The sequence below is a fragment of the Schistocerca nitens genome, chromosome 2 (assembly GCF_023898315.1).
Source record: "Schistocerca nitens isolate TAMUIC-IGC-003100 chromosome 2, iqSchNite1.1, whole genome shotgun sequence".
Classification (NCBI taxonomy): Eukaryota; Metazoa; Arthropoda; class Insecta; order Orthoptera; family Acrididae; genus Schistocerca; species Schistocerca nitens.
The window spans coordinates 900,923,222-900,950,876 of NC_064615.1; the positions used below are offsets into that span (position 1 = coordinate 900,923,222).

Sequence of the window (27,655 nt, forward strand, 5' to 3'; positions counted from 1 at the left end):
ATGAAGCACCACGGTAATTCGCGGCTGCATATTGGAAATGTTGTTATTGAATATCTTGCAAAAATCTGTACGAAGTGCACCCCTCACACTCCCTATAGTCTGGCTTTAGCCCCGTGTGTCTTTTTTCTATTCACTACCCTGAAGAAATAACTTCGCTGAAGGCTTTTTCTAGCATCAGAAGTAGTAGTGAAGGCTGCAGAGGAGATTCTGAAGAACTTTTCAAAAATGGTTTCCAGCATGTTGTAGCAAAATGGTTCAAATGGCTTTAAGCACTATAGGGCTTAACATCTGAGGTCATCAGTCCCCTAGACTTAGAACTACTTAAACATAACTAACCTAAGGACATCACACACATCCATGCCCGAGGTAAGATTCGAACCTGCGACTGTAGCAGCAGCGCGGATCCGGACGGACGCGCCTAGAACCGCTCGGTCACAACGGCCGACATGTCTTAGCAGACCGACAGAAACGCTGGGACAAGTGCAACTCCTTCAAAGGAGACTATTTGGAGAAAGACCATCAAATTTGAGTATTAGTAAAAGTATGTTATAAAAAATTGTGATAATTGTTTACTGAAGAACTCTTGTAGGCCATGAAGAACTACTCTGTAGATAGAAAGCACCGTCTTGCTTTTAGATGGGTATGACCTTTGTTGGTTTTGATTGCTGTACCCTGATAGATTTCTGAGGACAGGAGTCATATTTCTCTCCACAGTGTCAAAACAGTTGGAGGATGCAGTAAGGGCTACATTATGCACACATAATAAGCTTCTTGTATGTGGAGTTAGTGGTTGGGCATTGGCTTGTATGTTAAAGTGGAGCTAGAACTCTGTCCTGAAATAGTCCATTTTCCTGTGTATGAAGTGTTACGTGCCGTTTAGGCAAACGACATTTCACAATCCTTGTGTAGTATAAGGAAAGAAGATCATAATAAATGCGATGTATTATGTGCACAGGGCCTCATGGAAGATGTGATATGCGGAAGCCAAGAACCATTGGAACGCGACTGGCTATGCACACACTAAGGTGACAAAAGTCATGGGATATTATCATATCGAATCTCCTTTTGCCGCCCTTCAAATGGTTCAAATGGCTCTGAGCACTATGGGACTTAACATCTATGGTCATCAGTCCCCTAGAACTTAGAACTACTTAAACTTAACTAACCTAAGGACAGCACACAACACCCAGCCATCACGAGGCAGAGAAAATCCCTGACCCCGCCGGGAATCGAACCCGGGAACCCGGGCGTGGGTTTGCCGCCCTTAATTACGAAAGTGTTGACGGTGCTAGATTTCTTACACGAACTGACCTCTCAATTACATCCATAAATGTGCTACGGGATTCAAGTCGGCGATATGGATGGCCAAATGATTTGCTCGAACTGTCCGGAATGCTCTTTAAACCAATCGTGAACAATTGTGGCCCAGTGATATGGCGTATTGTGATCCATAAAAATACTTTCGTTGTTTGGGGACAAGAGGTCCATGAATGGCTACAAATGTTCTCCACGTGGCCGAACACAACAATTTCCAGTCAATGGTCGGTTCAGTTGGACCAGAGAAGCCAGACCATTCCATGTAAACACAGCCCACACCAGCTTGCACAGTGCCCTTTTGACACCTTGGGTGCTTCGTGGGGCGTGCGCCACACTTGAACCCTTCCCTTCCCAACTGAACTCGGGAATCATTTGACCATGCCACGGTTTTCAAGTCGTCTAGGGTGCAACTGGTTCGGTCACGAGACCACGAGAGGCGCTGCAGGCGATGTCGTGCTGTCAGCGAAGACACTCGCGTCGGTCGTCTGTTGCCATAGGCCAGTAACGCCAAATTTCGCTGCACTGTCTGAACGGATATGTTAGTCGTACGTGCCACATTGATTTCTGTCGTTATTTGACACAGTGTTGCTTGTCTGTTAGCACTGACAACTCTACGCGAAGTCCACTGCTCTCGGTCGTTGAGTGAAGGCCGTCGGCCACTGCGTTGTCCGTGGTGAGGGGTAAGGCTTGATATTTGGTATTCTTGACACACTCTTGACACTGGATCTCGGAATATTGAATTCGCAAACGATTTCCGAAATGGAATGTCCCGTGAGTCCATCTCCGACTACCATTGCGCTTTCAAAGTTTGTTAATTCCCGTATTGCGCCCATAGTCACGTGGGAAACCTTTTCACATGAATCACCTGAGTATAAATGGCAGCTCCGTCAGTGCACTGACCTTTTATACCTCATGTACGCGATACTACTGCAAACTATACACGAGTAATTGCAAATCGCTATTCATGATTTTTGTCACTTCAGTTTATATTTAACTTTGCTGTGACAAGTGAGGCGTTGTCAAGTAACCGCACCAGACATTTTATCGGGTTTTCTCACAGCAGCGGCAATTTACAATTATTATTACAGACACAGTTTTGTACTTAAGTTGGCACACTCGAGCTTCGCTGGGGAAGTTATCAGCGGCTATCTGGTAAAAATTACTATTTTTCCGGAGGCCGGAGCCAAGAAAGCAGTCTCGCAGGGATATTATCAATCATCCTTCTCAAAACTCTCGACGATGACCTTAGTGCAACAGAGCCCTGAGATCCTCAGTAGTATCACAGATTACGTCACCGTGAACTGACCAACCACAATGTTCACAACTGATAAGTATATTTGCACACTGACATTTACTAATTTTTAAGGCGATACAGTAAAATCTGAAATGTTCCGGTTTTCGTCAGCAGCAACAAGAAATATTACACTCATCACAGTGTAAGATGAGCGTAAAAGCGAAAGGACGAAGCGCATGTGTATAACCGTCCCGCAGACGTTCAGTTCAGTCCAACGTCAACCTACTCCCATCCAGAATAAGGAATACGCGTCTGGTGCACGTGACCGACCTCAATGAAGTTCTACACACAAATCACAATTTGCTATAAGAAGAAGAGTGTCATCACAATATGTCTCCCTTACTATTTCATCCATGGACTCTTCATGGGTAAAATAATTTCGCGCGCACTTCTATATCGAATCAAGTGTGGTGTCGATGTAGTTAAGGCACTGGCTGTTAAAAAACATACGGTGTTGCGTAATGCAAATGCAGGTAAAGGAGATATTTGTGACCGGGAAAATAATTAGACTAGGTACACGTTGTTCAGTCTTTGGTCCATTGTATTGTCATCAATCCATGCGGATGTACAGCAACAGAGAAAATGGTATAAAAGTTTTTAAAAGGATTATTGGCCGATTTTCGGCTGAAGATCTCTCTCTTCATACACAAAGAATTCAGAATTCTCAACTTTGCTCTTTGATCTTACTGCATCAATGATAAATTCAAAGTACTGGCAAGGGTTTATGAGTAAAAAGGAGACTTCAATATTTGTGGCTGCACCTATTCATAAGAATTCAAGTTGGAACGAAACTTGTTTTAGAGCTTTTTAAATAACTGAGCTCTGGAACCTTCGAACTTAGTGTCGTCGCAAGCTCGAAGAGCAGAAAATGAGTAGGTTAATATATTTCATTTGCACCAGATGATGAAGGCGAAAGGGAATACAGATGTCTAAAAAATGAGACTGACAGAATCTGCAAAATGGTTAAGCAGGACCAGCTAGAGGACAAATTCAAAATAAAAGCATGCACAAGTAGGGGAAAGATAGATGCCACCTATAGGAAAATTAGAGACCTTTGAAGAAAAGAAAAGCAGCTGTATGGATATCAGGAGCTCAGCCGGCAAATCACTTCTAAGAAAAGAGGGGAAAGCTGAAAGGTGGCAGGAATATATAGAGGGTCTACACCAGGGAAGCAAAGAGGACAATGTCATAGAAAGAGAAGAAGAAGACAGCCGGCCATGATAAGAAGTATGACACAGGCGAAATACCCTCAGAGTTCAAGAAGAATATAATAATTCCAATCCCAAAGAAAGCAGGTGCTGACAGATGTGAAAATTACCAAACTATCAGTTTAATAAGTCACGGATGCAAAATATTAAGGCGAATTCTTTACAGACGAATGGAAAAACTGGTAGAAGCCGACCTCGGGGAGATCAGGTTGGATTCCGTAGAAATATTGGAACACGTGAGGCAATACTGACCCTACGACTTATCTTAGAAAATAGATTAAGGAAAGGCAAACCTACGTTTCTAGCATTTGTAGACTTAGAGAAAGCTTTTGACAATGTTGACTGGAATACTCTCTTTCAAATTCTGAAGGTGGCAGGGGTAAAATACAGGGAGCGAAAGGCTATTTACAATTTGTACAGAAACCAGATGGCAGTTATAAGAGTCGAGGGACATGAAACGGAAGCAGTGGTTGGGAAGGGAGTGAGACAGGGTTGTAGCCACTCCCCGATGTTATTCAATCTGTATATTCAGCAAGCAGTGAAGGAAACAAAAGAAAAATTCGGAGTAGGTATTAAAATCCATGGAGAAGAAATAAAAACTTTGCGGTTAGCCGATGACATTGTAATTCTGTCAGAGATAGCAAAGGAACTGGAAGAGCAGTTGAACGGAATGGACAGTGTCTTGAAAGGAGGGTATAAGATGAACATCAACAGAAGCAAAACGAGGATAATGGAATGTAGGCGAATTAAGTCGGGTGGTGCTGAGGGAATTAGATTAGGAAATGAGACACTTAAAGTAGTAGAGGAGTTTTGCTATTTGGGGAGCAAAATAACTGGTCGAAGTAGAGAGGATATCAAATGTAGACTGACAATGGCAAGGAAAGCGTTTCTGAAGAAGAGCGATTTGTTAACATCGAGTATAGATTTAAGTGTCAGGAAGTCGTTTCTGGAAGTATTTGTATGTAGCGTAGCCATGTATGGAAATGAAACATGGACGATAAATAGTTTGGACAAGAAGAGAATAGAAGCTTTCGAAATGTGGTTCTACAGAAGAATGCTGAAGATTAGATGTGTAGATCACATAACTAATGAGGAGGTTTTGTATAGGGTTGGGGAGAAGAGAAGTTTGTGGCACAACTTGACTAGAAGAAGGGATCGGTTGGTAGGACATGTTCTGAGGCATCAAGGGATCACCAATTTAGTATTGGAGGGCAGCGTGGAGGGTAAAAATCGTAGAGGGAGACCAAGAGATGAATACACTAAACAGATTCAGAAGGATGTAGGTTGCAGTAGGTACTGGGAGATGAAGAAGCCTGCACAGGATAGAGTAGCATGGAGAGCTGCATCAAACCAGTCTCAGGACTGAAGACCACAACAACAACATGATCTGAGCAGTTTTCCAAATTGTTGGGAAGGAGATCAGGGAAAGTCATTGGTTGTAGATAGTGGTGAGGCATGTGATTTCTGAAGGAGGCTGGTGCTTGAGATGGGATACACGGACCTTGCCGAGTCTGGGGGATTTTCTAGTCCCTAGCTGTCCCCTGTAGCCACACACAAGGCTGTCGGAAACCGGTTGAATCTCTCTTTCTGGCCTAATATCTTTCAACTGAGTCACTTGTCTGACTATATCTCCCTCCTGCCTTTCATCATCTGCAATGATGTGAGTTCAGAACAGAGACTTCATTGATGTCGCCAGTACCTCTTCTTTCTCCTCGTCATCGCAGACGAATCTATTTTCCTCTGGAAGTGGTCTGTCTACCTTGGAAGTAGTCTCCTACACTTTCATGATCATCTATCCTTGGTTCATGTCCTGCTCCACTTCTCGGACTCTTTCATTCCACCAGAGCTCCTGTAATTTCTTTTTCATCTGTCCTTCCAGCCGTTCAAGCAGACAACGATCGGCAGGATTGCGGTAACGTTTCCAACCCCTCCTCTTGCGCCACTTAGTGACTACCAGGTCCCACATGCCAGAGGACAAACCCCTAGCACCAGGTTCGGTGGTCTGGCTGGTGATTCAATTACTGAGTCCACCTCGCTTCCATTTTGCATTTACAGTATGTGCTCCAGGTGATGTCCCACTAGGGTGTTATATTGTTCCCAGTTATCAGAATATGTTATGTCGCCATTCTCCTGTTTGTGTCTTCGACACTGGCACATACCATAGACGAGTGGGATGCGGTCTGAATCCAGTTCACAATGAACTGTGATCGCAGTCTTACACAGTAGACAATTTGTCAGGAAAATATCTAGAATATCTGGCCTGAACTGGGCATGATAGTGGATGTGAGCAGGCTCCCCTGGAGCGATTACCATCAAGGAGGGATCGTGCTTGACAAACTGCCAGTCTCCTACAGCTGCTGTTTATGGGGCTGCAACCCCACCATGTTTGGCGTTCACAGGCTACAGTAGTAACACCCCAGCAGATCAGGCAGCGATCTAAGTAGCCTGATAAACTAGAAGAACTTAGATTTATGTTTTCTGGGATTAACCTTAGCAAAAAATAGCAAAGAAGCAATGGTAGTGGTGCGAGGTATGTCAGGTAAGCTCACAAAAGTGATGACCCTAGTCGAAAAGGTCATATCATTCTTTGATAATAGCCTTTAGGCATAGAAGCATCTGATTATTTAATTAGAATGCTAACGTAATTAATGATAAGACAGAACAGCAGCAATCCTTACTAGACTGGCAAAGTTATAGATGTCACCTGCATTACAGAGAAGCATCTGTCATTGACCGCACAACTAGTGCACAACTAGTCTGTCCACAGAATGGACCTGCCTCTCTGTCACCAATGCAGCGGAGGGGTTGCCGTTCTTGTGAGGTGGAGAATTTGCCAGCGAATAATAGATATACCAAACTTGGTCAAGGATGAGGCTTTTGGTATAGAGTTAAAAATAGTGATCAACATCTTAACATTGATCTCAGCATGCAGCTGCCCACAGTGCCATAAATACAAGGGAGCTTCAGGTCTTGAGCAGCACTTACGATCGTCTTATAGGTGAAGGGGTCCTGAAATTCAAATATGATAATTGGTTAGGACATGGGAAGGTCTTATATCTCCTCCTCTCCTCCCAAAGATCTGGTGTTCTGGATGTTATCTGCTAAAAATATGTCAAACGCGTACGCACATGAAGATTTCTTATTATAATACGCAAGTACACAGTTTTTGATCACAAACAAAAATTCAACATTTCAGCAAAGTATGGAAGACTTCAAGCACAAAACACATGGGCATTACCATCATATTGAAATTATTCTATAACATTTTTTTTAAATAAACATTGCTTACAACTGGCACTACTACTGATAAAATTTATAGGTTGAGCAGCACTTGTTAAAGATCAAAGTTGACTTGTATCACATTTTGCAAGCACAAGAGAATTTAAAATTAAATATTTAAACATCTAAATTGTCCATATAACATTAAATTATATGTAGCTCTCTTATTGCCACTATTGGAATAAATTACAGGTTAGTAGATGAGCATAATTCAATTTCTATATATAGGGTGGCCCATTGATCGTGACCGGGCCAAATATCTCACGACATAAGCGTCAAACGAAAAAACTACAAAGAACGAAACTCGTCTAGCTTGAAGGGGGAAACCAGATGACGCTATGGTTGGCCCGCTAGATGGCGCTGCCATAGGTCAAACGGATATCAACTGCTTTTTTTAAAAATAGGCTCCTCCATTTTTATTAGATATTCGTGTAGTACGTAAAGAAATATGAATGTTTTATTTGGACCACTTTTCTCGCTTTGTGATAGATGGCGCTGTAATAGACACAAAAATATGGCTCACAATTTTAGACGAACAGTTGGTAACAGGTAGGTTTTTAAAATTAAAATACAGAACGTAGGTACGTTTGAACATTTTATTTCGGTTGTTCCAATGTGATACATGTACCTTTGTGAACTTATCATTTCTGAGAACGCATGCTGTTAGAGCGTGATTACCTGTAAATAGCACGTTAATGCAATAAATGCTCAAAAAAACGATGTCCATCAACCTCAATGCATTTTGCAATGCGTGTAACGACATTCCTCTCAACAGCGAGTAGTTCGCCTTCCGTAATGTTCGCACATGCATTGACAATGCGCTGACGCATGTTATCAGGCGTTGTCGGTGGAGCACGATAGCAAATATCCTTCAACTTTCCCCACAAAAAGAATTCCGGGGACGTCAGATCCGGTGAACGTGCGGGCCATGGTATGGTGCTTCGACGACCAATCCGCCTGTCATGAAATATGCTATTAAATACCTCTTCAACCGTACGCGAGGTATGTGCCGGACATCCATCATGTTGGAAGTACATCGCCATTCTGTCATGCAGTGAAACATCTCGCAATAACATCGGTAGAACATTACGTAGAAAATCAGCATACATTGCACCATTTAGATTGCCATCGATAAAATGGGGGCCAATTATCCTTCCTCCCATAATGCCGCACCATACATTAACCCGCCAAGGTAGCTGATGGTCCACTTGTCGCAGCCATCATGGATTTTCCGTTGCCCAATAGTACATATTATGCCGGTTTACGTTACCACTGTTGGTGAATGATGCTTCGTCGCTAAATAGAACGCGTGCAAAAAGACTGTCATCCTCCCGTAATTTCTCTTGTGCCCAGTGGCAGAACTGTACACGACGTTGAATTCCTGGTGCATAGAAATATGGTAGGGTGCAATCGATGTTGATGTAGCATTCTCAACACCGACGTTTTTGAGATTCCCGATTCTCGCGCAATTTGTCTGCTACTATTGTGCGGATTAGCCACGACAGCAGCTAAAACATTTACTTGGGCATCATCATTTGTTGCAGATCGTGGTTGACGTTTCACATGTGGCTGAACACTTCCTGTTTCCTTAAATAACGTAACTATCCGGCGAACGGTCCGGACACTTGGATGATATCGTCCAGGATACCGAGCAGCATAAATAGCACACTCCCGTTGCGCATTTTGATCACAATAGCCATACATCAACACGATATTAACATTTTCCGCAATTGGTAAACGTCCATTTTGACACAAGTAATGTATCACGAAGCAAATACCGTCCGCACTGGTGGAATGTTACGGGATACCACGTACTTATACATTTGTGACTATTACAGCGCCATCTGTCACAAAGCGAAAACAGTGGTCCAAATAAAACATTGCAATTTCTTTACGTACTACACGAATATGTAATAAAAAATGGGGGTTCCTATTTAAAAAAACGCAGATGTGATCCGTTTGACCTATGGCAGCGCCATCTAGCGGGCCAACCATAGCGCCATCTGGTTTCCCACTTCAAGCTAGACGAGTTTCGTTCTTTTTAGTTTTTTCGTTTGACGCTTATTTCGTGAGATATTTGGCCCGGTCACTATCAATGGACCACCCTGTGTTCTAGCTGTTAACCACAGCTGTAAAATGAAATGATAGGTGCATATGGCTTTATAAGTTTGGAGACACTGTTCGGGGTGTTCAGCCTCTTGGTGCAAGTATTTTTATTTGACGCCATTTCAGCGACTTCGCGTCGGTGATGATAAAATGAGGGTGAGGACTAAACACACACACCCAGTCCCGAATGAAGAAAATTCGTACAACCTTTAAATGTTGCTGTTGTGTTCTCAAGCGTCTCAGAAGCTGTAATAGATGCATGATGCTGAGCGGCATTTTAATGCATCAGCCTGGTGATTGATATTAGTATAGTAGTACGGATTAAACACATCGAGAATTGTATGAGCATTATATTTATTACGCTGAATCGTATTATGTAGAAAATGTCAAATATTAACAGCATTTTCACAAATAAGTAAAGGTCAAAAGTCAAAGAGTAAACAGGTTTTTTAAAGAATAATTATTGTTCCATATTTCGCGCTATATTCCTCAAATCAATAAATATCTTGTATGACACACTTCCTAAAGTTGCCTATGTTCTTCTACAGCATTTAAGGTACCTCCATAGCAAATTTAATCAAAAACGGTTCAGCAGGTTGGTCGTGAAAGCGTAACAGACAGAGATACTTTCGCATTTATATTTTGTATGTACATTGATTTAAAGATTATTACGCGAAACATGAAACATTAACTTTTCTTTGAATAAGCTATTTACACATTTCTTACTTTTGACCTTTATCACATTTGTGAAAACGCTGTTATTCAGTGGGCCAAATGGCTCTAAGCACTATGGGATTTAATATCTGAGGTCATCAGTCCGCTACACTTAGAACTACCTAAACCTGACTAACCTAAGGACATCACACACATCCATACCCGAGGCAGGATTCGAACCTGCGGCCTTAACAGCCGCGTGGTTCCGGACTGAAGCGCCTAGAACCGCTCGGCCACAGGACCGGTTATGCTGTTATTATCTGACTTGTTCTACACAACGCTCATAAATTGTCAACGTGTTTAATCCATACTTCTATACTAATATCCGTCACCAGGCTGTCACATTAAAATGCCGCTCAGCATCACGCATCTCTTATAGCTTCTGAGATCCTGTTATCTGTCTAGCCCACAGATACAGTTGAACAATCCTACGATCTCCGCGATATAGTCCTTCTTGAAATACCGGTGCCTACTCTCCTTGCAATATTGTTGTCCTGAGTCCATATCCTCAAACCTCTTTCTGTAGTCATGTTGTTATAGCCAATTGCTTATTTGCTATGCACTATGAATCTGCAATATCCCTCATGCCACTGTTTGAACTTCTTCAAAGTCCATCGGATGGTGATAAGTTGCACATGCACGCCCTCTGTGCATGCTGTGTTGCAATCTATACCTGAATAGTTCCAGCAATGCTACGTGCACCCAGTAGCAGTCAATACTAATACTTTTTAAAAGATTAAAAACAGTCTTGATCGCAACTTTTTATTTTTATTGGAGTGACCGGTTTCGATTCTATTTAAGTACCATCTTCAGCCTCTGAAAAAAACATATTACCAGATAGAGGGATCGTTATAATAGTTAGTATATATAACAAAATATAGAACCAATAAATAAATGTACCCAGAACAGTGGGTGGATTCCGTGGTGCAAGTTGCGCCGACTCTCGACGCTGGAATAACTGCTAATCCGACAAGGAGAGAACGGTTATTAAATAGGCTTGGTCACTCCCATAAAAATAAAAAGTTGCGATCAAGACTGTTTTTAATCTTTAAATTTTAATTTTAAAGATCGCTGAAAATGTTTTCAAAAATTTTAAATACTAATACTGTTCTTCATCTGTAGACATGTGTCCCTTGTGTACTAAAAGTAGACTTACACAAGGAGAAAATTTTCATCAACATATCCAACAGGCAAGGAAATACCAGAATATCAGATTGGTAACTTTGACTGAAGCTGTTCATGGTGCACCTCTTGGCATTCCTATCAGTGTATGAATCTCTAATCCGACATTTCGAAAATATATAGTCAGGACTGATATCGGACGATTTATCGATCCCTCAGAGATAGTTGATCCATACACAGATCACAAAAGTTACGCGATAGCAATACGCAAATATAAGGATTGTGGTAGCACCGCTTAAGGCCAGTGCTTTGGTGGAGCAATCATTTGAACTCAAGTGATTCACGCGATAACGTTTCCGACGTGATTATGGCCGCTAGTCGAGAATTAAGAGGCTTTGAACGCGGAATGATAGTTTGAGCTAGGCGCATGGCACACTCCATTTCGTATATCGGCAGGAAATTCGACACTGCGGGATCCACAGTGTCAAGAGTGTGCCGAGAATACCAAATGTCAGGCATTACTTCTCACCACGGTCAATGCAGTGACCGACGGCCTTCACTTAATGACAGCGAGTAGAGGCGTTTTTGTAGAGTTTCCAGTGCTAACGGACAAGCAAGACTGCGTCAAAATAACAGCGGAAATCAATGTTGGACGTATGACGAATGTATCTTTTCGGACAGTGAGACGAAATTTGGCGTTAATGGGCTATGGCAGCAGACGACCGGCGCGAGTGCCTTTGTCAACAGCAGAACATCGCCTGCAGCGCCTCTCCTGTTCTCGTCACCATATCAGCTGGACCCTAGACGACTGAAAAATCGTCGGATGAATCCCGATTTCGGTTGGTAAGAGTTGATCGTAGGGGTTCGAATGTGCCGTGCCCATGAATCCATGGTCCCAAATTGTCAGCAAGGCACTATCCAAGTTGGTGGTGACTCCATAATAGTGTGCGCTGTATTTACGTGGAATGAACTGGATCCTCTGGTCCAACTGAATCGATCGTTGACTCGAAATCATTCTGTTTGGCCACTAGGAGACCAACTGCAGCCATTAATGGACTTCATGTTCCCAAACAACTATAGTATTTCTATGATGACGATGCGCTATGTCATCAGGCCACAGTTATTTTCGAATGGTTTGAAGAACATTCTGGACACTTAGAGCGAATGATTTGGCCACTCAGATCACCTGACACGAATCTCATCGAACATTTGTGGGACATAATCAAGAGGTCACCTTGTGCGCAATATCCTGCACCGGCAACACTTTCGCAATTGTGAGTGGTTATAGAGGCAGCATGGATCAGTGTTTCTCCAGGGGACTTACAACTTGTTGAGTCCCAGCAACACCAAGCTGGTGCAACACGCTGAACAATAGCAGGTCCGACAGGGTATTAGATTTCTCATGACGTTTGTCACCTCAGTGTAATTGTGGGACAGAGGGGATTCCAGAAGAAGAAGAAAACGTAGCACATTTGTCTACGGTTAGGGTCAGTTACCAAACTCAGCGCTAAACTGTAGACCTTCTCTGGCTGCACAGAAATTAATATCGATCTCCGTCATTTTCCAGCGGACAGGGAGTTCCTGTCAAAGCAGACGAAGGTTCTGGATCTCCTGTTGCACGTGGGCCAGTCCGACCAGGGTGACAATCTGACGGTAACCTTCAGCCTGGAGGAGAACGCACACAGGTTCCAGGTACTAAGCCATCCCGCCCTTCCCTGCAGTGATGCGCTTCCTCAGAGTGCCGCTGGTAGCGCTGGCGTCTCAGATTGTTTGTCTGCCAGTTTAGGAACCGGCGCTGGCGCAGCGGTTGGCTGCCATGCATTCTCGAGGCTTCCTCGCGGGTCGCGGGCAGGCCTTCTCCATACACCATCAAGGCGATATTGAGCTGGCGAGGGCCGCGGTGGAACTACTGCTTAGCGCACAGGACTTCGACACCTTCTATTCGGTAAGTAAGGTGACGATCACTTCCAGGGCCAACCAGTGGGTCAGTAGTTTGTTTATCAGTTTAGATCAGTGATGGTTAAGAGAAGGACTTAACAGCACAAAAATTGGCCACAGTTAAAATTTAAGCTATCCCTCAAGTTTTGACGGAATTAATCGTATTATAGGATGTGAAACTGATAACTGTTCAGCTATCACAAAAGCCAACGATTACAACACTTTTTTGATGCATGTAGCTCATTCTTGTGGTTTTTAGTGTGCTGACTCCTAAAGTGATTGCAAAAAATATATATCATTTTGTACAATTGGCTCTCATTATTTAAAAAATATATTTTTAGCTATATAATGCGATATATTTCACATAATCTTCAATTAGTAATAATGTGAAGTTGATATCCTGGTGGCAGTGGTTTGACTAGTTAGTGCAGTGTGTTAACTGTAAGTTGACCAATCGGCTCCCTAGACCTGGACAGGTAGACTCAGAAGGTTTCCGTTGATAGTCATTCGTTTGTAGTCAGAGCCAGCGTTACCTAGCTGACAGTATTGAGTGAGGCTGCCATTGTGTTTGCTGTATTATTGTTTTGTAACCATACAATTGTTGAAGTTATGGTATTTATTAAATATGTCAATACATAATACAAATTGAGTTTCAATTGCGAACAACATTTAAGTAATTTTTACACTCCGTGCGTGATTTCTACTTTCACGGAAGCATGAAGTACAACTTGAAGTGCCAGCACTGCGAGAGGGGCAGGGCTGTTTCAGGCATGGCTGCTACCTTGCAGTGGTCCATGTGGGGGCAGGGCTTGCTTACCTCATTCCCTGCAGCCTCCTCGGTTAAATTAGCAAACCTACAATTTGCACATTGTGTGTAACCTAACTGCTATGATAAGTGCACAGGCTGTTCTTTTTTGTTCTCAAGAACCTTGATGACAGAAAAAAGTTCTATTACCATATCTACTCATTAAGGTACTTCTAGATTAGAATATTTCCGGTATCTCTGAGAGAAGTTCCTTCATCTGGCAGAAGCGAAATTGAAAGAATGAGTGTTTGTTGGACATAAATTCGAAAAACGATGTTCATTTCTACTTTTGAATGACTATGAATGAGATAGAGACTTGTATCCCATTGAAGGATAGTTCTTAGGCAATAAGAAGGATCCACATAACATTTTCGCTGTAGCAAACATGCTGCAAAAATTCAGGAAGTTAGGTTGTTTGATGAGCCTCAAGATTCACTTTTTGAACAGTCAAGCAGAGTTTTCCCTGACAATTTCAGTGATGGAGCAACAAGGTGAGTACTTTTATCAAGACACTAATGTAATGGAAAGACCGGTAGAATAAAAATGTTATTGGAGACTACTGTTGGTCGTTTCACCAAGGTGAACAACAGGCAATTCATATGAGGAAAAAACTATATCAGTTGCTGTAAGGAGAAGAGAGAAACGGGGTGTAAGACAGTGGGTGGACACATAATTCCTAAGTAATAAAAACGTGCTTTCATGCTTACAATCCAATGAAACCTTTGTTCATGTTGAAAAATTATTCTCCAGTTACATCTGTTTTACTGCTTTCCTAGTTTATAATGCCGTTGCATTATGACGAAATTCTATGTGACAGAAAATTACTGAAGTCAATTATGAATACATCCACCAGAAAACTGGACCCATATTCTTCCACCTCACTCGTTTCTCTGCCATCAGGTACCACCGTGTTCCAGGGGTCTTCACGATACTATTGTGCCATATTTTCTGAGGTTTCCCAGGAACTCTTTTACGTCCACAAGGTCTCCAATGAAATACTGATTCATGTGTTGAGATCTTACCTCACTAAATGGCCAGCTGATTGCTGTTTCATTCTAGTAATTCCCTCAAGTATGTGTATTATTTGTGTTCTTCGAACGACTCCTTTCTTAATCTTGCCCCTGAGGATGATGCTCGAGATCACATCGTCAGGCTGAAGACAATCTCTGTTGTGTTGCATGGTTTTCGCTATATTTTTGGTGAGCTAAACTGGTAATACAGTATTCACCTTTGGCACGCTGAGCTAGACCCTTCCACGAAACCAGCTAAGTGCGAATTCTTTACGGTTGGCACGTTCTTTACGATATAAGATTTATCCTGGCATTTTATTTGTGAATCCGTGAGATCATGTATGTCAGACACGTTGGCTTCGAAATTTTAGATTTTAACGTTTTATGCTAAATCTAAACGTGGTTTTTTTGTTGTTGATTGTATCTAAACCTGTGTATGTGTCAGGATATATTATGTATTTTCGAACAATGACTACCACAAAAATAGTATTTCATACTATAGCATCAGCTGCGATGTACATTTGTGCTTTATATAACATTGACGACTGATGCTGACTGCTCCGCGAAAGCCTACTTACAGAATTTCAACAAACGGTATGAAGTGAGGGATATAAGAATATACAGGGTGTCCGGGCTAAACATATAATATAAAATGTAATAACTTGAGATGTAATTGAGATATTTGTCGGCGGGGTGCTACTACAAATATGATAACTCAAAATGTTTTCTATGTTTGCCTGCAGCAGTTGGTATTGCGTGCGCATGCGCAAAACTGCTTTGTTCACGTAAACGTGCATCAGTAACGTGGACTCCACAGCAGAAGGTGATCTGTGCGCTTCCTCCCGTGGAGCTAAGGTCTGTTACATTGGTACAACGTCGTTTTCGGCATGAGTATGGACTGCGACAACTCACGATGTTTCTGTTATGAGGACGAACGAATCGTCGCCAATGTGAATGACTGATGGCCAGTGCTAAATAGAAACATACAAATCTCTACTTTCCATATGCAGCAGGTTTATCAGTGAAGTCGATAAGGAGCTGGCTGCATGGTCTGGGTCTACAACGACTCAAATAATTAGAAGTCGTTGGTAAAAAATAATATATTGTACTTAACTGGTGCTACAGGAGTCTTCATAGTCAGCAGGAATATAATTACAATCAGAGAGCTATAGAGGCCATACTTTAACTAAGCGCCTTTTTAGAAGTTGCTTCCTATCAGCTGAAGGCTATACTACTTTCCTACTTGACGTCCCGAGCGAGAGTGGCCGAGCGCACGCTAGAGACTTGCAAGCCGCGAAGCGGCGCTAGTCTCGACTCGCGGGTCCAGCGATACTAGTACGGACCGCGGTCGATAACTGCCGCCCCTAACAAGTGTTGTATCGAACATTGATACCACATTCCTCCCCCGTAAATCTGCGAACGGCCGTTGAATATGGCTTACGACAGCCGGGTGGAGGACCCAATGCTGACTGACTGCAGCCGAGGCATGCCCACCAGCACCCTGCCATTCGGACCGAGGGGAGACAGGAAACGCCTGGAAACCTACTCCAGGGTGCATGAGGTGTCTGAGCTTCTACAACTATGGGAGAAACGCAATGGCCGACCTCCACCGGGTCGGCGCACCCGACCGGCAACAACGACTGGAAACTCGGAAGTGCAGACTGTTCTACGGCGGGGGACGGCGTAGTAACCATAAGTTCACTGTGCACTATCACGGTGGGAGGCACCTGGTCCATATGGTCATACGATACAGTGGGAAGACATATGGCCGAACTTCCAGCACTTAAAGCACTGCATCAGGGGAGGGGTATATGGCTTGACATCACATCGTTAAGACCATCAACTTGACCATCTCGGGCAATGTGCCACCCTCGAAGGCCAAGATGAAGGCACCGATGGCAACCTGGTTATCCCTTGGATCCTGATGGAAGCGCCGGACGAAATAAGCACCTCGCCCGCTCTAAATTGGCGCGGAGCTCATCGTCAGACTGCAAAAGAAGGTCTCTGTGGGATATAACACCCTGGATCATATTTAAACTCTTATGAGGCATGATGGGAACAGAAACATCCCCCAACTTGCCACAATCAAGTAATCCCATGACTGGGCAGAGGATGCTGTTTTTATCAAAACTGACCCAGAGCGCATTTTGGACAAGCCCTCCACCTTCCCAAACTTGTCCTCCAAATGCTCCGCAAAAAACTGAGGCTTCATGGACATAAAAGATTCCCCATCAACTCTAGTACATACCAGGTACCATGGCGAATAAGCTTCACTGCCATCCTTAGGCTGGCGTTCCTCCAATGGTGTGGCCAGGGAAGGGAATGACTTGGGGTCATATTTCTTAGCATTGGAGTTAGACTTTGCCCACTTAGAGACTGCTGGCGGCAGACCACCAGCAAGAGATGACGTACTACGCTTCATGGCGTGTCATCCGCCCTGATGCCACCCACTCCGACCAGGGGCCCTCGCCACGGGCGCCAACTAGCCGCAGCAAACGCATACGTGGGGAGTTAACGGCGCAGGCATCAGCAGAGCGACCCCTGTGTTGTCAAGGGGCTACAACCATCAGGGTACATGGCGGCCCCACCACAATCGACTGGATACTGTACTGGATATGAGGTGCAAAGAAGTCCATGGTCATCGTCGGCACAAAGTGACACTGAATAGTGCATGGTGGAAAACGCACCCAGGAAGGTGTCCTCGCCCGGAGATGGGGAATGGGTGGGACTGCAAAGCGACGACGAGAAAGTGGGCTAAAGATCTCAATGCACAATGGACATGTTGTACCATGTAAGGTGCCCTTCCCGAGTTGGATCGCTCTTCGGGAAATTTTTGAAAAATGGAGGTCAAACAGTTCAGGGGACCATCACACAAAGGCCGAAACGTGTGACACTCCTATTAGTCGCCTCCTACGACAGGCAGGAATACCTCGGGCCTATTCTAACCCCCGGACCCGCAGGGGGGCCACAGTGATTTACAGAGTATACGTATGGATGTAGATGTAGATGGGCAACTACAGCTGTGGTGATACGTTTCGAATGATGAAATTCGCAGCGGTTGCCGTTTCGTCGTTTGAAAAGAGAAAATAATTGTTTCCTACTTCCCCTCTTAACACTTATTTTAATTTCTTAGGTAGCATAAAGAACACGTAGAGTGTACCTATCCACATAGGTTTGTCTTTGACTTGTTTACCATCAAGTGTCGCTGCACACAGTTCAGTGCTATCTGACAATTGAAATGGGCCGGCCGGAGTGGCCGAGCGGTTCTAGGCGCTACAATCTGGAACCGCGCGACTGCTACGGTCGCAGGTTCGAATCCTGCCTCGGGCATGGATGTGTGTGATGTCCTTAGGTTAGTTAGGTTTAAGTAGTTCTAAGTTCTAGGGAACTGATGACCTCAGCAGTTAAGTCCCATAGTGCTCAGAGCCATTTGAACATTTTTTTTTATTTTAATGGATGTCACCTCCCCACAGAAATATAAAATAAATCATGAGCCAAGTGTAACCTCCCCACAGAAGTATAATAATGAAAATAGACCAAGAACCATGAACCAAGCGTAAACTCCCCACAAAAATAATAATTAAATGAATTTGTTAATACTGTAACCTCAGAACAAAATTAGTAACCTGGGGAATTTTATGAGGACAGCAGCGCTGCCCTTCGGCCCTGTATTCTGAATAAAAAAGCAAAAAATTCTTACCTCAATAAAAACAGCAAATATATCTGCTCTTATGTAGAAATTTTTCAACACAGCTTCGTGCAATGCTGGCGTATATTTTTTTCTGATTCTTAGAAGGAATGATCATGCATTGGAAATATTCTTTAAATTGAAATGAATGCTTTTCTTTAAAAGGTTACTGTATATTGTAAAAATTATTATTGGGGCATTTTTTTTGAACAAATTAAAAATGACAATTAACATACATTATTAGATATGCGCAAGGCTGCTTCTTTACCTTCTACAACAATACTCATCCTCCAGGGCCCTGACCAGAGTCCCGAGCAGACTTCCGACACGCGCAAGCACGCGCCGACTACTGCTTACTAGCACGGACAGAAGACTAAAGCCGACTGACGCCCACTCGCGACAAGCAACAACTCTGGTCAGAGACTCTGCCATGCCTCGCCCATCGTCGGCGACGCATACGTCTTTCATACATACGTCTTTCATAACCCCCCACTGGGGGGGCAAAAATTTGGCAGCGATGGTGAGTCAATTGGACTTGCCATGAGCAACAAATTTTTCTTAATTAATAAGTTTACAATCACTATATATATATATATATATATATATATATATATATATATATGTGTGTGTGTGTGTGTATATATGCAGAACATGAGATAAAATATAGTGCACATGCACTCAGTACAGAACACATCAAGCAAAGACACAATGTATACGCAATGAGTACAAAACATATTAACAAATGACAAAAGTGCACACGCACTGTAGTTCAGAACATATCAGCAAATCACAAAATGTATACGGAATGAGTACAAATCATGTTAACAAATGACATAAAGTGCACACGCACTGTAGTTCAGAACATATTAGCAAATCACAAAAGTATAGGAAATGAGTAGAAATCATATTAACAAATGACATAAAGTGCACACGCACTGTAGTACAGAACATATCAGGAAATCACAAAATGTATAGGTAATGAGTACAAATCATATTAACAAATGACATAAAGTGCACACGCACTGTAGAAGTCTTTAGCATTTTTACATAACATATCATGGAGTGAAATAAAGTGCACATGCACTGTAAAAGTCTATAGCATATTTAGGACAACTGATCTTGTTAACAAATGAAATGAAGTGCACACGCACTGTATATGTCTTTATCATTTTACACGAATTAGGAAACGGAAGGATTGCATCATGGTTGTAGCACTTTAGGTTGCACGCAGCTGCACTGAAAGTCCATATCTTTCTACAGAAGCACAACACCAAGTGAGACAATCTGGAGTTCTTTTCCTTGAAGTATTAATCAGTGTAGCTAAGACACTGAAATGTCGTAATAATATTCCATGTTATCATTTTGGTAGTACATGAGGTACACCAAACAGTGGGACCATAATAACATCTCCATCGCTCAAGGTGGTGGACAGCATGTCGTGTCAACACCACGTTCTTGTAAAGTACACTAACGTAGAATTAGTGCAGAAACCAAATATAGTGCTCCATGATCATGAGGATAGACAGGACAAACGGATATTGCAGTAATTTCTGGTAATTAGGTCGGAAGGTGAAGGACATTAAGTCACATACTAGTCTTCATTGAGAATTACACTAGTCTAACAACTGATTTGAGTAATTGGTGGCACTCATCGCCCAGTTACTGAACATTTCTGTACCATGTATGAAGTATTACAGAATAATGTTCATAAGTAATCTATGTACAGAGAACATTGGCACTTATTGGCCAGTTACAAACCATCAGAAGTCATCATTCAAAACAGGAGCTAATGAATGGCATAGTATTAACATAATTCACTTAGTTATAGTAATCATTGGCACTCATTGGCCAGTTACAAAACATATAGCAAGTATTGAATAGTACAAAACATTTTTCATCATTCAAGTGACATGCGACATATTTAAAATAATTATTGGCACTCATTGACCAGTTACAAAGTATTCTTATATTTTTATAAAACCTTATTCAGTATTATCCAAAAGTTATCATTCAAAATGAGAGTCAGTTATTGGCATAGCATTTATAGAGTATAACAAAATATTATTTACAGAAATTATGGGCATAGTATTTATGCATTATTACAAAGCATCATTCAGTATTACTCAGAACTAATCATGCCCAGTGACATAGGACATATTGAAAATGCAACATACTGTAACTATTATTCAAGGTCTGTGACTAGAAAACATTACTCAGAACTCTCTCTCTTTCTTTTGTGCTAGCAATGCATTGCGTTGAGATCGATAATTAATTACTGGGGCATAACAATATTTGCTTTTGAGTTATTGCTGCAAATGAAGATGTGTAACGTCATTCGTTATGAGTCAGCTGTAGCAAGGTTATGAAACAAGTAGAGCATATGTGATCACATTTATGAATGACACAGGTTTAATGACCAACTGCTTATAGCACATTAATTTCATGAATAATTTCTCCTGCAAAAAACACAAAATGGATTATTAAACTGAAAGAAGAAACGCATATTATTCTGAAAAGTAGTGTACTTCGAATTAACAGGTAGTGAAATGTGTATAAAATATATATTTTCTGTAGCTGTCCTTTCCAAAACCTTCAGTCACCATACCATGCGACATAAGACATACTGTCAAAACGAACTGCAACAAATACTTAAATAACTACATAGCATTTCTTAACTAACAGTAAATATATAAACTTCATCATTATTTTCATCTGCAAAGAAAAACTTCATAATTCATATCACTATAACTCCATTATTATCATCACCTGTAAAGAAAAACTTCATTATCCATAGTAGCATATTCTTCATCATTATTCATCACCATTCATTATCATCTGCAAAAAGTCACTTCATTGTTCATTATACAACTATTCCTTATTTCTAGCATATTTCATCACTAAAACTAAGATGTGTAGTTCTGTCTGACAGCCTGCATCAATCGCCTCGCATTCTGAAAGAAAAAAATTAGTTAAGACTGCTATTCTACGATGTGTATAGTATATTCTTGTTAATGCTTGTTAATTCTGGTCCATTTACTCTTCGTCACGAGGTATTTCATCTTCTTTCGTTCATTCCGAAGGTGAAATTCCCATTTCTGTTTAATTTATTTCTTTACACGTTATTTCTTTCTGAAAATGATGAACAAAGATTAATGTCTTGCATTTAAATCATATACCCACTAAATAAAAACTGATTTATAGTAACATAATTGAGAATACAGCATAGCATTACAAAAGAACGTAATATGTCAAAAACATACACAGTGTGCAGGTGCAAAAATGTACACAGAGTATCACAATGTAGCAGCAAAAAAAAGTGTAAAATAGTCACGATGTTGAGATATCATAAGGCAAAAATGTCAAAGTCAACTGGTGTTTGTTATATCTTAAATATTTCATAGTGCATACAAACAAAACAGTAAAACAATCATACATACATAAAAATGGAAAATGTACACGGTCTGATATATAACGACAAGAAAAGTGACCGTCTTTGTTTTCAGCTTGTATGTTGTGTAGTTAATAGAGGCGAGAATTGTAGACTTTAATGGAGAGAGAATTTAATAAAATTAGTATGTCACTAGATAGAATTGCATAATTATTCATAAGATACGTAAGTTTATCTGGAAAAAATGTGCACGGTCTGATGTGTAACGACAAGAAGAGCGACCTGCTAACCTTACCTTGCCGGGCACTTGCCAAGAAAAAATACGATAATCATCAGTAAGTGTTCATGTGAATATAATTGCATAAGTGGTCATAAAAAAATTAGGAAATGGCATTACAGTGTGATAAATCATAAAGTATGTTCATTCAATAAAAGGTTTGACGTTGGAGACGTGGTCGTTCCCTTCGGTTTTTCTGGTTCTCAAAGTTTCGACGTGTACTACATTGGGGTGAGGAATGCTGCGAATTCGATATGGACCTGCGTATAGAAGCTCAAATTTACTGCATCTACTCTTTCCTCTGTTGGATAAATAGTGTGTACGTACTAATATTTTCTGTCCAATGTGAAAGTCACGGCGTATACAAACCTGTTTTTGCTGTCTTCTCCGGCACTCTGCGGCACGTTTGATGTTGTTCAGCGCAATGTCAATTATTTCATGGTGTCGTAGTCGACGAGATGTAGGAAAGGTTACTAATTCTTTAATTTTGTTAGGTGGTTCAACATTTTTCAGTATAACAGACGGAGATAGCATTGTAGATTCATTTGGTATGGAATTAATTACATCCTGGAATGAGAGTATGTATGTGTCCCAATCAATATGTTTTTTATGGCAGTATATTCTACACAGTTTACCAATTTCTTTCATTAATCGTTCACAAGGGTTCGAAGAAGCATGGTACCTGGATATATATAGATCGGAGAAATGTTTCTAGCTCGCAACATACGTGTCCATATAGCAGATCGAAACTGTGATCCATTGTCGGAAATTACTTTCAACACATGCCCTACATGAAATAAAAAATGTTTTACTAATGCTTTCGAAACAGTTTTAGCAGTAGCTTTGCGTAACGGAGTGAAGGTAACAAATTTTGAAGTGAGTTCAACAGCGACAAAGATGTAGCAAAAACCTCTATTAGTTCTGGGAATCGGACCAAAAATGTCTACAGCGGCCATATGTCTCAATTTAATCGGTACAATAGGATGTAACGGAGGAATATGTGAAGTCGTGTCTGATTTAGCTTTCTGGCAGATTTTACGTGACGCTAAAACTCGTCGTATACGTTTCTCCATGTTGGTAAAATAACAGTTCTGTCTCAGTATAAGAAAACATTTTCTGGCTCCGTAATGTGCGTAACTTAAATGAGTATACCAGATTAATTTGTTAACAAGTTCGTCAGGAATGCATAATAACCAGTTGTTGCTGTCAGGGTGAGAGCGGCGAAACAGAACATTATTGCGTACAGTGTAATGGTTTCTAATGGTAAAATTATTCCTATCTTGCCAAAGGTGTTTAATTTCTTTCCACACGTTGTCTTTACTCTGCCCTTGTGCTATGTCTTGTAATGACGACGAAATGAAATTTTCAAATGCAACTTGTTGAATGTACATGACGCTGAAATTTGCTTTGCAGAAGTTGGTTGCGATGTCTTGCTGATTGTTACTAAGAGAGCGGGATAGTGCGTCTTCTACAATATTTTGTGTACCGGGAATGTGAACAATTGTAAAATTAAATTCTTGTAAATAAAGTTTCCATCTGCTTAATCTGTCGTGTGTAAATTTAGCCGAAAGTAAAAACTGTATCGCTCTATGGTCTGTGTAAACGGTAGTATGTCTTCCGTAAAGAAAATGCCTAAATCTGGTAAATGCCCATACAACACATAATGTTTCAAGTTCTGTGACAGAATAATTGCGTTCAGCAGGTGACAGAATGCGACTTGCAAAAGCGATGTTTTTAATTACTGTACAACCATCTTCTTCAATTTCCTGAAAAATATGTACGCCTAAAGCGGTGTTAGAACTGTCGGTGGCAATGGAAAAATTTCTGGTAAGATCTGGGTGCGATAAAAGTGGTGCATTCAACAAGGCTTCTTTCAGGTTCACAAATTCAGAATGTGCTTGCCTATCCCAGGACCAAATAGTGTTTTTACCTGTCAATTGACATAATCTAGGGGTGTCTAAAGCAGAGTAATGAATAAATTTACGAAAAAAGTTAATTAAACCCAAAAAAACTGCGTAGTTGTTTCTTCGTCGTAGGAACAGTTATGTCACGTAAAGCTTGAAGTTTTTCCGGGTCAGGCGTAATGCCCTCTGCTGAAATTATATGTCCAAGATATTTTATAGAAGTTTTACCAAAGTGCGATTTACTGAGATTAACTGTGAGTCCTTGTGCACGAAAAGTTTGCAACAGTTGTTCAAGAATCAGATTGTGTTCAGACCAGTTAGCTTCTGCAATAAGAATGTCGTCTACGTACGTTGTGATTATGTCTTTAAGTTCTGTCGGAAGTATTGTATTCAAACCGCGAATAAAAGCTGCTGAAGAAATAGTTAAACCGAATGGTAATTTACAAAATTGATAACAGTCACCAAAACAGAGAAAAGCCGTGTACTTTCAGCAGTTCGGATGGAGTTGAATTTGCCAAAATCCCGATTTCAAATCTAATGTGGAATAAATAGCAGTACCATGAAATTTCTGTAGAAGTTCTTGTAGTGTCTGTGAGCGATCTGTTTCATTAATAATAATGTCATCGATGTGACGCGAATCAAGTACGAGGCGAAGTGAACCATCCTTTTTCTTAACAATATGGAGCGGGTTTATGTACGGACTAACTGCCGGTTCAGTAATTCCTTGGTCAAGCATAGCTTGCAATTCTTTCTTAACTTGTTCTCTGTGAATATACGGAATGGGATAATGTTTGGCTTTAAATGTGTCATGCTGTTTAACTTGAAATTCATACATAAAACCGGACATAGTACCAGGAACGTTGTCAAAAACTGAAGCATTATCGGTCAAATTATTAGAGTCGGCTATTTCGCTCATTACACATCGCGATGTACTGTTAACAGTTTTTTGCGGCATTTTTTACAAATCACAATTAAGCACAAAAATGAAACAAGGACAATGCACAATGCAACAAACACAATTACAAGAAAGAGCAACAAATTGCCGATGATCTGTGAAAGAAAGAGTGACAAATTAGTAAATGCGTTGCGCCAGATGCAAACTACATTTAAGTAAATAAGAGCAGGTATATGACTACTTATCAGAAGATTCACAAAGAAATACGATCCTGGCAGGGTCGCCATGTGTAACCTCCCCACAGAAATATAAAATAAATGATGAGCCAAGTGTAACCTCCCCACAGAAGTATAATAATGAAAATAGACCAAGAACCATGAACCAAGCGTAAACTCCCCACAAAAATAATAATTAAATGAATTTGTTAATATTGTAACCTCAGAAAAAAATTAGTAACCTGGGGAATTTTATGAGGACAGCAGCGCTGCCCTTCGGCCCTGTATTCTGAATAAAAAAGCAAAAAATTCTTATCTCAATAGAAACTGCAAATATATCTGCTCTTATGTAGAAATTTTTCGACACAGCTTCGTGCAACGCTGGCGTATATTTTTTCCGATTCTTAGAAGGAATGATCATGCATTGGAAATATTCTTTAAATTGAAATGAATGCTTTTCTTTAAAAGGTTACTGTATATTGTAAAAATTATTATTGGGGCATTTTTTTGAACAAATTAAAAATGACAATTAACATACATTATTAGATATGCGCAAGGCTGCTTCTTTACCTTCTACAACAATACTCATCCTCCAGAGTCCTGACCAGAGTCCCGAGCAGACTTCCGACACGCGCACGCACGCGCCGACTACTGCTTACTAGCACGGACAGAAGACTAAAGCCGACTGACGCCGACTCGCGACAAGCAACAACTCTGGTCAGAGACTCTGCCATGCCTCGCCCATCGCTGACGACGCATACGTCTTTCGTACATACGTCTTTCATGGATAATGTTGTGTTCTTTTGTTTGTACTGTAACGATTATTTTGGCTACAGTCTTCAAGCCCGATGATGTGATAAACCCTTTTTTTGTATAACATTTTCAACTATTGCTTACTTATTATTGTTTTGCTTGTGCTTGCACAGTGTTTGATTTTATTTATTTTACTCCATGTCTGATCAGCAGCGGAATATAATGAAAATGCCTGTAGCTAAAACGTATGTAGTCAAAGGGTGAAACATTGTTAAGAGCACTTTTTTCTGTTTTTAATATGATTTTGTTCTGGTGGCTCTAACCAATGGTTGCTTTGTAACTGGCAGTTTGCTTACGGTTTTGTGGCATGTATGCAGTTACTTGAGAATGACAACACAGCTGAAACTTCGTAGAACGTAAAATGGAAGTAAATAACTACCGTTAGAAGAAACTTATCTCTATCAAGAAGTTTATTACGGATGTGGGCCCTGTTGCAACTAAATTTGGATGTTACCACCTTCTTTTCAAGCTGATTAACCTCTGGTAACCTTTCAAAGTGTTATTCTAATATGTGAACGGGAATATAAATGTGCACTTTCAACTCACTGGGTAAATCATCATAATCTCCAACAAACAAATAAAATATTGTATTGGGTTCAGAGTCGAGTAATGGTTTTGGAGGACATTTCCGTCTTCGTTAGCTTTACTTAAAAATTCACCATAGCCGTTCATATAACTACACACAATGCATGAGCACTCTTATTGCAAATTTATTCAAATACCACAGGAGTTTGGCTGCTCATTTATTTCTATTCTGGACGAAACGGTATCGGGCTACACGCTCAATTTCAGCGGTTCTGCAAAAGATACCTGATAATATAACACTATATGCTTTTGCACTTGTGGCAGTTGTGCGTTAAGTTACCCATTACTAACGTATAATTTATTATTTTGCCTTCATATAATTTCTGTATATGTTTTTGGAGATTTTACCTATTTTTAGCTGGTTTTCAGCATGTCCTCGTTATGTTATGTGCTAACTTGCTTTAAAATACCAGCGTTGTATTTTGCCGTCAGAGATAACGGTTCATGTATATTGTTTACTCTGATTTAACCGACATATTTAATTACTTTGTTTCGTTCATTAATAATAGATATAAAAATATAATTGTATAATATCTGCTATTTTTAGTTTAGGAGGTCATTTTATCTCTGAACGAGGATACCTGCAAAAATTAGATAAAATTCCTGCTTCTTAGGTCTGTTTGCTCATTTTGGATATTATATGGATATTTTCACAATTTTTACATATTAGTTTATAAACTGCTGATCGAGAAAATTTTGTGAATTGTTCTAATGAAGGACATATTGTGTTCTGCGACCTGAATCCGAGTTTTAGCATTTTTTTAGGACACGTTGGAGTTTATCCAATAATTGTCTCTAATAAGGTAAGATAATGTATTTGTGCTTCTCTCGAGTTTGCGTTTGGTCAAGTACAATATTGTCTATTAATTCACTTCGATTCGTTTTGTTTATTTTTGGAATAAACTTCATTCATCAACTTCATAGAGGCTGCAGTGAATACAAAAAGAGTTAGAGCTTGTTCTTGTGCTTAGTGTTGTGACCAGACGGAACTACATTCGTATCGCCATAAATGTGGGTTCTTTGATTGCTCTGGGAGAAGGCTCATAAAACTAGAACACATCAAATATTATTTCACTTTACTACATAAATGAATAGAG

General features: G+C 40.8%; 1 protein-coding gene across 1 annotated transcript in view; it reads left to right on the forward strand.

The window, feature by feature from the left end:
* LOC126237208 (allergen Cr-PI-like) overlaps positions 1 to 27,655 on the forward strand; it is a 149,769-nt gene that overhangs the window by 17,451 nt on the left and 104,663 nt on the right. The window contains exons 2-3 of the mRNA XM_049947087.1: positions 12,608 to 12,732; positions 12,827 to 12,985. Of these exons, the coding sequence (XP_049803044.1) occupies positions 12,608 to 12,732; positions 12,827 to 12,985 (284 nt within the window). The remainder of the gene's footprint in view (positions 1 to 12,607; positions 12,733 to 12,826; positions 12,986 to 27,655) is intronic.